This window comes from Cephus cinctus, unplaced genomic scaffold (assembly GCF_000341935.2).
Source record: "Cephus cinctus unplaced genomic scaffold, Ccin1 Ccin1_scaffold0330, whole genome shotgun sequence".
Lineage (NCBI taxonomy): Eukaryota > Metazoa > Arthropoda > Insecta > Hymenoptera > Cephidae > Cephus > Cephus cinctus.
In genome coordinates, this window is record NW_014333027.1 from 607,450 (window position 1) to 620,209 (window position 12,760).

Consider the following 12,760-nt stretch of genomic DNA (forward strand, 5'->3'; position numbering starts at 1 on the left):
GGGGGGGGGGGGGGGAAAGAAGAGAAATTCCCAATCTCTGATAGTTCTTTGTCGTTTCGACGCCAGGCGTCGCGACGGGAGCGGCATGTCTGAAACACGAGGAAGAGGACGGAGAACAATGTCGACCCTCGCGCGAGAGGCTGAAGAGCGAGACAGAGCAAGGTTCCCTTATAAGGGTTGAGTAGGTCCTAGAGAGAGGGATGAAGGCGTCGAGGCTTATGATTGGTTCGTTTGATTTGCATTGGAATTGTAATCATGCGACACATGGCCGGGCTAACACCTTCCGAATTCCAGCTCTATCTCTCCCGTGGGATCTACGTCGAGTGTGTCCGTGAGCCCAGTTGAGGGATAGGAATAGCAGAGGGGTAGTGATAAAGGGATGAGAAGAAGAGATACTGATGGAAGAGGATGGTACTGCACCATCCCTCTATCCCTCCATTTTTCCAAACCCCTATTCCATATTCCGTTTCCCTCAGGTTAGGTTACCCTTTTTTTGATCGTCCCTTACACTCCTCTCTCCTTGGTACGTTATTCGCGGGGAGGAATAAGGGGCGAACTCGGAACTCGAAGTGGGAGACGCGTAATAGTGCGTAAAAGTGGAGACGCCGAGCGTCCCTGCAACCCGAGATGATCCGTGAAATAATCCTGGGATTGGAAATATTTGAATAAACCGTATATACCACCCCCCACCACTAGGGAAAGCTGAGATGGTATTAAACGGACGATAACCTTCCTCTCGCCCTACCGCGTCCTGCGACAAAGAATACTCGACGATTTTTCTTTCCTCCCCCAAGACCTTAATCAAAAGTGACTTCGGAATTTTTAAACCCGCCGCGTAAACAATACGCAGACGTGAATAATAGTGACACGAAATTCCTAAATTCTCATGCTAAATATTCGCTCAAGAATTCCTGACGTCATTTCACGTAGTACGGAGCACACCCCAAGTCTAAGGGATGATTCACAGCTATATCTATACACGAATGCCCAATAGATTCCTCTTTATATTTTACAAACGCATGCTTCATGAAAAGCAAACCCCGAGGCGTCGCGATTCGAAACGTCGCGTTAACATTCACCCAGCCCCTCCACACCCCCAATATATATACCAGGCAACTAAAACAGAAACCTCACAGACTTTTTGCCCTTTGAGTCACACCGAGATACTTTAACCCCTGTTTTATTACCCCTTTCGTACATTTTTCGTTTTAACCCGCTTGTGCGAAAAATTCCAGGAACAAAATTTATCCCAAACCCAGAGCAGTATATCGGCCACGAGCGCAGTGCATCCCTCGTACGTTTTCAACCTCTGGCAGATACGCTCCGCTCGATTTTACCAAACATGCGGTTTAGCGCACCAGCGAAACGTACAAGCACATCGTGAATGAACATCGCCAACGGCGAATGGGCTAATCTCGTGACTGTTGGCAACACTGCTTCCCTTTTGTATGGCTCATGTTCGTTTGTCTTTCTCTCTACTTTGTTTTCCAACTTCCTTTCCTGTTATTCCCGACAAAGCCACGCGAGAGGCCAAAACAATATTTCATATTGTCAATCATCCTTTCACCACGTATTAAGTCGCATTAATCGATTCGATAGAAATTCCGGTATCGAACCTGCAGAGAAAAACATTCTATACAAAAAAAAAAAAAAAAACGGGTGCCTTTGCCAGTGATTACGTATTTCGTAGATGCCGGAAGTTGCCTTGCTGAAATATTATACCAATATTCATCTCGCAATATGTATTGTTTCGGGTCACTTCGTCACGAACAGCTTCACCTGGATAGATTAAATTTTGAATAAACAAACAGAAGAATGTTCCACTTTATTCGATTCTATAGAAGCTCCGATATCGAATTCGAAGATGAAAACATTGAAAATAAAAAAAAATAAGTTTGCCTTTCGCCAATTATTAGGTATTTCATAGATGGCTAGGTTCGTTCGCCTTGTTGAAATATTCTAAATTTCTCCCGGAATGTTTATTGTCCCGCGTTACTTCGCCACGCTGAGCATTAGCCGAATTCGTTAAATTTTAAATAAACAAAAGAGAAGAGTGTTCCATGTTGTGTCTATATGACGAAGAGAATAAGAGCAAGCTATGGATACAGGCAATAAGGGTAAACATGAAGAAGCTCCTGGGAGTGAAGGCGGACTTAAAAAGAGCTTGAGGCCGAACAAGGGCTTCGAGGAGAGTAAGGCGAGTACATAAGTACACCGCAGCATGATAAGAGGACATGGTTACCAGTATAGACAGAGCAACGCAGGGAACATTTCTTCAAGTTATCGGTTTATTTTCCAAATGCAAATATCTAGAATAATCCATATTTTATGCCAAGATGATACCGCTCCTTCGGCTATGGTCTGGCAAGTCGCAAACTTTATACGGGTAACTTTTCGTCTCGCTGAAAAGAGAAGTTGTATATGACGTTGGTCATACCCGACGTCCCAGTTAAAGCTTCTGTTACTCTCTTAGCTTTAAAGCATCCCAGGCATCCTCAATGTGCGGCCTGAATAGTATACGGCTGCTTGAGTTATACTGTATAAACTGCATCCCCTTGAATCTTAAAAATATTATTCAAAGCACCTGAACGATCGGACTTTATGTGTTGTGTTCATATATATATATAAAAGTGCCAAAAAAATTATTAGGTTCGTTACGTATTTACCCTAAAGAATTACATGGTGCTAACGCCAGGATCTTGCATCGTTCAAGAAAACGATTAGAATTGGAGAAGTTGAGGCTAATTTCGTTTACTTGTACAATATGCTGGCGTTGGAGTCAGCCGGTCGTCGGGGAGTTTACGTTGGATATGCGCCACAAATCATATCGCGTATCATACTGCCGTAAACGTCAGTAGCCCTTGGATAATCTTAGTTCGGGTCCAGAGAAATAAGATGGAGAGGAGTGACGAAACGGAGAGACGAAGAATAGAATATGAAGCGAGAAGACAGAAGTAAGAAGAGATAGGAAATGGCTTGCGAGAATCATGAGATTGCTGCCAAATGTTTATTTTCGTGACGACCAAGCCGAAAGCTGCCGTGACAAAAATACCGTTTCTAATGACGCGACGAAATCGTTGAGAACTGCCGCTATAGAAACCTGTATCCCCGATATATTTTCAAGTTTCCCGTTTGATTTTAAATTATTAATTGTCCTTCGGTCTTTGTACTCGGTCGGCGACTGTCTGCTTTCATGAGAGCGACCGGATGTACCTTCGAGCGATGAGGGATGCCTGAAATAACGCGGACGTATTTTCTTTCAATCTGGCTCGATCGGATTGAAAAGCTCATGGGCTAAGACGGTGAATGGAAAAGTCGCAATGGGGATGATATGGCTAAGGTTCAAGCTGAGACGATGGCTGATGGGAAGATTTCTAGGAAAATGAAAAACGAGGGCATAAACAGCTATCGTTCCGATCCGTCGACGTCGTAAAGTTTTCCATAAATGTAAGCGTCGCAGTCGTAATCGTCAAGGCCATCCCTTGGACATTAAACCGCTGAAAGTCCCTTGATGGTTACATTATATTCATACATGGACGTCAATATGAAGCTTCGATTGCTCAGTCAGTCAGTCAGTCAACTGAGTCATCGTACCATGAATGACAAATCCAAAATGAGTTTTCACCTAAAGGACAGTAAAAAGGAACAGGCCTCTATTTTTGAATTTTAAAAGAAAGGACAAGTAAAAAATGAAATTCATGGGGTTTGGGTTCTGAGCGTCGGGACGTTCGTGGAACTTTTTACTAAACCAATTAAAAACCCTAACGGCCATGCCAATTATCTCCGTTGCCGTGTCTTTTAACATGGCAATGAGCTTGCGAAAACTAAAAAGCCAAAACCTCGCTTCGCTCGACCGTAGAACTTTAACAATCAGTTCCGCGTTACTCCCATAAAGGGGTACCGGTAGCCTTCGAATACAAGTACCTTGAACGCACTATGGGTTAAGCTTTTACTAGACTAATTTTTCTTGCCTTTTGGCAAGATACCTGCATTGTATCCTGTGTATCCAAAATAACCCAACCTAACATCCAATGTACGAACATAGTGTATGTCGTGTTCGTCTTGCGCGTGTTAACAATATAAACTGTGGCATGTCATGGACTGTAGTTAATTCAATGGCACAGTGCGTGCCGCTAATTGAGCTATTAGTAGACGCGTCGGGACTAATTAACAAGGTGTAAAGCTCGGACTTTTCACTCGGGTACATCAAAGGAACGCGAACGTTGCTTCTGGTAAAATTTCCAGTATAAGGATTTACCTGGATAAAAGTCACCTGAGGAATTTCCTAAGCCATGGAAAACATCACGTTTTATTCGCAGCCTTCTTCAGCGATAGGGGATGTACCGATAAAGCTTTTTCAACCTCCCTTTTTTCGAGGGAAGATTTTACCTACTGCAGGTGACAGCTGACTTGGAAATCAGCGATACCAACGGGACTTCCGTATAGCTAATATTTGCTGTAGGTTTTCAATGCTTGCAGAGTATTCGCAATTTTTTCACCATACACCGTATACGATAAATCGGTTTCGTACTCAATTTTTTTTTAACGGTTCAATATGTAAAGAGAGAGTGAGACAGAGAGAAATTTATTAGAGTGAAAGATATAGAGAAACGATACGTTGAATGCATTCCAATGGCGATTATGGTTCTGGATTGAGAACTGAGATAAATATATGTCTAAAGCGACAATCATCGAAATGTTGGTCGCCCCTTTTACTCCTTTCTGTCTCTCATCGAAACTCGGCTTTCAGTCAGCTTTCAGATACCATGGGTTCGCTGTGTATCTCGACGGATGGGTTTCGTAAGTCCGTTTATCACCGGTAAAGAGGGTCTAGTAGCTACGCTGATAGGGACGTGGAGAAAATTACAATCCAAGCAGCTTGGAAACCAGTGCTTTCCCTTTAGGGTTAATTGAGGGTAGAAACGATGACTGCTTGGATTATGCTAATATCTGATATAGAGAAATACGTCTATACCGATTCTCGTTGCTTTGATCACGATATTTGAATGTAATGCATTTGAGTAAAGGGTTGTTGAAATTCGTAATACTGCGTAATGCGATTTTCTACACCCTCTTGTGTTATACTGCGATGTACTGGACAATGGTTCCGAGGGTTGACTTTCATCTAATACGTCTTTAATGTTGAACAATAACAAGGAAAGGACGTTGTTGCTCGATGATACAATGAAAAGAGGTCCTAAAGTTACGTAAGCCTTTTTAAGCCCTGAAATAACAGGGGTAAGAATGACGAAGAGGAAGGGTGAATAGTGCCGAGAGAGTGATAACGCATTTTTCTGTTAACCTGGTCTCAAGGAATACTCGGTAAAAAGTTAATTGATTTATTATCTCCCAGTAAATGACGCCAGAATATACGTTGTTGTCGTGGATAAAAGTGAAAATAATATTTCAGATACTTATATCTGTATATGACGTACGTGGAATTAAATTTATTAATCGACTCATTAAAATTGTGGGAATTCTATTTTGAGGTGGATTTCTAAAAAAGAAAAATTACAAATCTCAGGATATTCTTATTTGACGACTTAGGCAGTGCGCGGGTTGGCAGACAGGTAAATTGGTAAGCGTTTCCCATGTAATGGGATGTAATCAAAATTTACGATGCCTGGGAATCGCAGGTGTTCCGCAAGATAATTGTTCGCACTTCGTCGGTTAAAATTACATTTCCCACAGACACGAACCCCGAGATTGACCCAGGTTGCAATCGGCCGTTAATGACTTACAATTATTTAATACCGCAATTAAGCGTCACGGCGGATCCGTCGCGTCTGGAATAGTGTGTGCCAAATGATTCAAAATTCATATGTATAGGCACTCTACAATACCTATGTGATATCTTAACAGGAATTCTCACTCTATTCTCTCTTTCCAATCCTTGTGCAAACATCTCGTCCACGATGATCCAAACGACCTGCTTTGGCGTCCCAACGCACTTTCATTCTGGCAACGGTTCAAATTCCGGCGAATCTTTCATAGTAAATTTAGTAGGCGCGCACGCACCCGCATGAAACGAACGTTTTCCAACATTATTTCCATCTGTATTCATAATTTCACCCGTTGCAATTTCTATTCTACTTATAAATTCAAGTTACCATGCGTTATGCATATGCAACTACGATATCATTTTCTGTTCATAATTCTACACTCTGAATACTAGGTATCTATCGGGTTTATTTATTTTTTTCCCCATAGAGAACTGGCGCTTCGCTAGCAGAGTCCAATAAAAATAAGCGTTCCGCTTCTTTATTCACCGACACTGTCTCGCCCTCCACTCAGACGGATTATTTTAAGTTCTTTTTAGCTTGTAGCCAATAAGAGAAGGTATAAGCTAGGTCACCCGGTATATTCATTATTTTATTTTTCCACCGATTGTCACTCTCCAGCGCTCAATTAAATCTTGACTAACGCCTACAACTTCAGTGGGGTGGACTCATCGATACTTGAGTCAACTAGCATTAGGAATCATAGATGGCTGTGATTTACGCAACAAAATACAAGTAGCCTCCGAAAGATGTAAAGTAGAAAGAAAATGTATAGCCAGACACAACCTTTAAAGTTTCTTGACGTGCCTCGCCAGAAGCCGACCAGCTTAATATAATGAACCGACCTTAAAATAAAATCTAGCAGCCGACCTCAAATTGTGCGTATAATAATTTTTACAAGTTTTCGCCCTCTCTGCCTTCCAATTTCAACACTGACAGCAGCCCCTCTTCACTGCTTGTTTGGCCATACCGAATTCTAACCTCCCTCCGCGTTTCATGGCAGCTTTATTTTTACGAGCAGTAAAACAATGAGGTTAGGAGCTACTAGCTCGCTAATACAACGTGGTCAGAATACCTTCGGTATTTTTATAATATTCTCGGATCTGTTTATCTAGAGCCGCCGTAAACTCCTGCACTCCCGTGTTAAATCCGTCTTTTCCGTTTCTTTTCAAAGGCGCAAAAGAATTCCGCAAAGAAAAAACAAACGAACAAAATAACGAAGGGTGGAGTCTGGGGATGAGTTATAATAAAAAAAAAAAACTTATTTCAACTATTAAAAAAAAACATCTCACCTTAGCTTGTGCTCCGAGGGCGGCGACTCCTCCGGCGATTTGTAGCTGTTTCCCGTCTGCAACAGACAACCCCCATCTTCCTTTATACACCTATGTAACGTAACGCGCTGTAGCTTAGTATACCTATATCTAACATTTTTTTAAATGTAGAAACCTTTCAAGCCACGGATTATCGCTATGCTTTTCTAAAAGGGAAATCCGCTTTCCTCTGTTTCTCATAATCCCTCTGGTCTTCAGTCTCTACACGGGATCAAATCCCTTGCCAATCGACCCTATACATATACGTATGTTTATACGTATATACTATAGACACTAACCATATCGGAAGCTGTGTTCTCTATCGACAAAGGATTAACGTCCCAGCGTAAGGCAAACGAGTATATCACACGTGGTCGTTGCCTGGGCAGTAACCATGTCGGCGCAACTTGTCAAGCACGTCAACGTTCAAGGTAAACGAAGAGCTTTAACTTGGCACTAATCATACGAGGCGACGTGTCAAAACGTATGGTAAATTTCTATAAAGTGAAACTTAGCCAATATCCCGCATGGGTCAAAGGTATTTCGCACTAGCCCGTATTTACGGTTCACACCTTGAAAATTTAGTAGGGCTCGGAAAAAGCTTCGTAAATTCATTCGTTATCCTGATTCCCCAGTAGCGCCAGGTTGGCTGTGGGTTATTGAGGAGGTGAGGGGTGGCGATATAAACACGCCAGGGGTAGCACGTGGGCGTCATACGAGGGGACGGGTGGGGCACCATACTTCATTTCCAAAAGCAAACACTGAAGTTTGCTGGTTTCGTTATCGGCAATGCAATTATACTCGCAATCGCCGCGGCCATGATGCCCGTTATTGCTCGAATAATATAATTACTTTATGAAACAATTGTCATTACACTACCGACGTTAATATACCACTAACATGATTAGGATGGTAATGAATTGGTGGGCGGTTTATTCGCACTCATTGCTTCTGTGGCTCGATTGATATCTCGCATGTGTTTTTATGCGCAGGTTAAAAATTGAAAGGGACCGTAAACGTAATTAAAGACTCACACTGTGAATTATTTATTTCCATTAGATATTCGTCGCTCGACACTTTCCATATTTCATACACGCTTGTTCCATCAGTCGCATATGTAATTATTGTCAATCATTTATTAAATCAATCTTAATTCACCTCTCACTCGCACTCACGTATAACGGTCGACGCGATATTTTCATTAGATAATAATAATAATAACCTGCCACAAAGATTTAAATCACACGATTTTCACTGTACCCTCCCGCTTTTTTCTTTCGTCTCCCTTTCCCTCCTTTCTGAAAAAAAAAAGAACCTAGGTGGTAGGTAATTCAAAGAGCTTAACGAAGCACGAAGAAAGAAAGTAGCTAAGTAAGTAAGTGTTTTCTTGGACTTTCACTCGATATAAGAGCGCGTGCCAGCCAAGTTGTGCTTGGCCCATGAGAGTGGCTCTTGGCTCTTGGTTCTTGGCACTTGGCAAGCTCTCTCTGTTCTCCCCTGGAGGAAGAGCAATAAGAGAAGGAGGCGTAGGAGTAAGAGCAGGAGTGGGTATACGAGAGAAAGAAAAACGAGAAGACGAAGAAGATGAAGAAGAGTCTGCGATGTTGGTAGAGCCAACGGAGAAGAAGGAGTAAGACACTGGGTGGCTCTTCGCTCGGCTGACTGGACCGAAATACACAGGAATAGCTGGTGGCTATAGATATACGAGACATAAGAGACTTTAGTCTGGTATCAGAGTCTCAACTAGCCACGTATACTCTGAGGTCCTCCACATAGATGGAAACGATATACCACCTTCAGTTTCAGCCACCTCCTTTCCCTCTTTCCCTACACACTCTTCATTTCTCTCGTACAGCTTCAGTCTTCGTCATGTCAGGGCCGGCTGTTATTTTTCGTCGAGTTTCGTTCGCCGCATCCCTTATATTTATTTTTGTCTTTTCCCTTTTGAATAATAGAGGAAAGTAGCGAGAAAGTGGGTCGGTAGCCCGAAGCGGATCTCGAAGGATCTCGGATCGGTCGCGGATGATCTTACCTTGTCAAAATCAGCCCAGGGCGATCATTTCGACGGAAGTACTGCGTGTCCAGGCTTTTTTCGGTATATTGCACGAGCATGAGATTACCACTGAATCAGATGGAGAGGCGACGAGTGTATTTGGAAATGCGGATGCTGGGGATATGGAGAGTGGAAAGGTGTTGAGGGATGTGGGATGGTACATACTATGCATGTGGCATTGGCATTATTGGCAGTATTGGTACTATTGTAGCAACCAGGTGGCATTGTAATCTCAAGGCTTAGCGGTTGCGCGGGTGTTAGCGCTAGCGTCAGTCTAATCACCCGGAAGTGTTGGCATTGTGCGCCACTAATCTGATCACAGATGCTTCTCCCTCCCTGAAATCCTTCTCTGTGTTTCCTCCTCATGATTTCTCTCTCTCTCTCTCTCTCTCTCTCTCCCCTCTCTCTCTCCCTCTCTCTCTCCCTTGCCGAAATATCACACTGTCGCTCTCTCTCTCTCTCTTTCCACTACGTGTTTGTTTCTGGTTGCGTTAGCGGATTTGGTCCAGACTGGAGCCTTGTTTCCTCCCTAATCTCACTCTGAGTGTCTCGGATATAAAATACGTGACAAAGCCCTTTTGTCCTTAACCGGAAACGTTGTTCTCGACGAGAGGATATTCTGATACTCTGTTTTTTTCCAACAGGATTATTGCCATTTCGTATCCCACATGGGATATCTGTAGGCTCCTACGTAGCTTCTAATAGACGATGGGAACAGAACGGTTGTGGATGTACGAAATAGTTGGTAAAAAGAAATAGGTAAAGAAATTCGACTTTTTCAAAAATAAGATGTTTCGAGAAATTGCTCTGGAAGGATAAAAAGTATAAAGTGACGTAAACTTATTTAATGCATGTTCCGTCGGTGGTGCCTTACCCGGAAAACCACCTGAGCGAAATTAAAAATTCGAAATATCCACCCGGTAAGCATACGGCTTATCACAGTGCTATGCACCCTGTGCTCGTGTAGGCAAGGGAAATATTTTTGAAACGAAGAACGCAAAGTAAAAACCACTCTCTAATTAGCTCGCTAGACGAGCTTTTTGTTTAATTAACACGCACGCGGTAAACTACCTGCGCAATTTCCGCAACACACACGACATCATCCCAGGTCCCCTCCTTCCGCCGTTTTCTCTGTCGGGATACCTCCCTTATTCAACCCTTTTTTCAACAAGCCATTATACAGCTGATAGGTATTCGTTTACTCGAAGTTTACGCTCGAGAGCTTTAAAACGGCTGTTTCTCATAAAAAATTCTCACAGTATATCCGTACGCGATATACTATAAATAATGAATCGCGTATTTAGCCCCCACCTAAATCTTCTATTTTTACTAGAAATTCTTTAATTATTTTACGTAGTTTGGTAAAATTCTTTGTAAAAAAAATTACAAAAATTTTCTCTAAAAAATTTCACAACTTCGTATTTTCCCATACGTGCACCTACGTTCTAATACGGTTTCTTTATAAATTTGCCTGTGTACAAGGGATTGTACCCACGAGTAGTTTTACTCCAGTATGCAGTTCAGCACCCGATCGCCTGATGTAGAATTTCCCTGGATGAGTACATGCGTCCATGTTATGTACATACGTGGGGGCGCTTACATGCTCGTGCTAAACACACGTAATCCCAGTGGGTAGGATCAGAGTATAGAGAAGTGTGTTCAGTCGCGTTCCTGTACTCCAACGTTCCGTCGCGCACTGGTTCCGAGTTCAGTCTGGTTCTCTAGCGGTGGACGTTAGGTGCAGGTGGTGCCTGCGTATTTATAGCCAAGCCGTGACTCCTCTTCTCTACGTCTGCCTCTTCCTCTTCCTGTTCGGCAACGAGGCGAGCATTCTTCCTCCTGCCTCCTCCCCCACCCATCCTCCCACTTCGTTTCACCCTCACGACCTACTGTCTAGACAGTCTACTAAACTGCTTAGCACGTATCTCCTTGGAGTCTCTGTATCCAGATACGAGTATATAAAAAAAATTGAATCTCATTCTTGCTTCTACAAATTTAAAATACAATTAATAACTTTTTTGCACATGTTTTCTTACAAGACTTAGACAATTCAAATAGTTCAACTTAAAAAGCACGTTCGATGTGCCAATTATTGATTATAGGATTTCATCAGTACTCGCAGGGGCTGAATATACAGTCTTTTGCATTATGAGATAACGGGTATAGTATTGTTGTGTATATATATATTTATTTCTTGGATATTATTATTTTTCATAAAAGTAATGTGACAGGTGGATATATCCATGCATCTGTGTGCTCTTAATGATATATTTTTTATTCCTAGTACCAGATTCCGTATAACGATAATCCTTATCAAGTGTACCGACACGATGCTCAATGAGATAACCCGTGGGTCAACACTTTTCCATATACCCGTTATCAGATAAGGTCAGCACAGCCAAGTCTAGCACGCAGCTTGCGTGTCACTTGCAGCCCTTAAGAGCGATCCCCTTCTCCAGCACAGTGGTTAAAGTCTTGTCCAAACTGAACAGAGAAGCTTGTTTGTTCCCAGGCGTAATCTCGATCGGATGATCTCAGCTGAAGAGTGCGCGCTCGTCTTTCGTGACTTATATAATGCCTAAGGACACTTCCGGTTCTCTTTAATAACTTCCAGGCATTCGCCAATTATTTTTCATATTTCTCGATAACGACCTGCCTCCGTCTAGGACACTTGACGCATCCCCCATTCTTTCCTGATTATTTCGCATCAAGGATCAATAAATATGAGAAAAGAGATGTTCCTTGCTCGTAACGATAATATCGCACTGAATGCTGCCAAATGAGACAGACTTTTACGTGACTGTCAACGAGCTGTTGATGATTGACGAGAATGGCATCACGGCGGTAAATCAGGCTCGGGTAATGTACAGATGAGGCACGTATGTAGCCGGTAGACAAGGATGGATGTACCAAGCGCATAATCAACTCACGTCACAATGGCGTTTACTCGTGTTGCATTGGCTCCAGGTTGATACGGTAGTAGCATTAACAGCGCTATAGTCTGTACGCGGTAGTAGCACGTTGCTGAAATTGAGATAACCAAATGCCGGATGGTAGGATAGCCGCGCGATAGTGCTGGTAAAGTATCCTCGTTATTGCTACGTTCTATGAGAGCTATCTTTGGCCCTGGTGGCTATACGTATCATCAACACCCTATTCCGATAACAGCGTGGAGCATAAGACAGAGAGATAAAATTATATGTGTACAAACGGTGCTTAAGTGTTTCAGGAGAATTCACTCTAGACCTTGTTACAAGTATCTCTCACGACTAGATGAAGATCCTGAAGGACCTTTGGAATCGTGTGTCATTCTGAAGTCCTCAGGAAAGGACAATTCATTGGGTTTGCCTGAAGTGCGTAAGTGGTCTTAAGACATGAGGGCGTCTTACACTCCCGAGACATCTTCTACGGGGTTGGCTTCTCTCCCTCGGCAAGAAAATCGGCCAGAGAATGGGTGTAAGGGTGTGTTGGAAAGTCGGGAGGGTGAGGATCCGTGGAGAGTGATCAGGGTGGGTCGAGGTAGGAAGGGACGGAAAAGCAACAGGTGCCGTCGGGCTGAGCTTCTCCTTCTCTCTCTCTTTCTCTCTCTCTCTCTCTCTCTCTCTCTCTCTCTCTCT

The 12,760-nt window shown here is 42.9% G+C and overlaps 1 protein-coding gene across 9 annotated transcripts in view; it reads right to left on the reverse strand.

The window, feature by feature from the left end:
• Positions 1-12,760, reverse strand: part of LOC107266979 (zeta-sarcoglycan) — a 99,915-nt gene that overhangs the window by 27,140 nt on the left and 60,015 nt on the right. For 4 of the 9 annotated variants that reach the window (XM_025083887.1, XM_025083886.1, XM_015738092.2 and 1 more), the window contains one exon: positions 7,073-7,128. The exons of 1 other annotated variant lie outside the window; for it this stretch is intronic. In XM_025083887.1, the coding sequence (XP_024939655.1) occupies positions 7,073-7,128 (56 nt within the window). Of the gene's footprint in view, positions 1-7,072; positions 7,129-7,389; positions 7,936-8,124; positions 8,692-9,122; positions 9,272-10,638; positions 10,732-12,760 lie in introns of those variants that run through there. 4 more of the 9 variants (XM_025083888.1, XM_015738095.2, XM_015738094.2 and 1 more) reach the window with 4 other exon arrangements.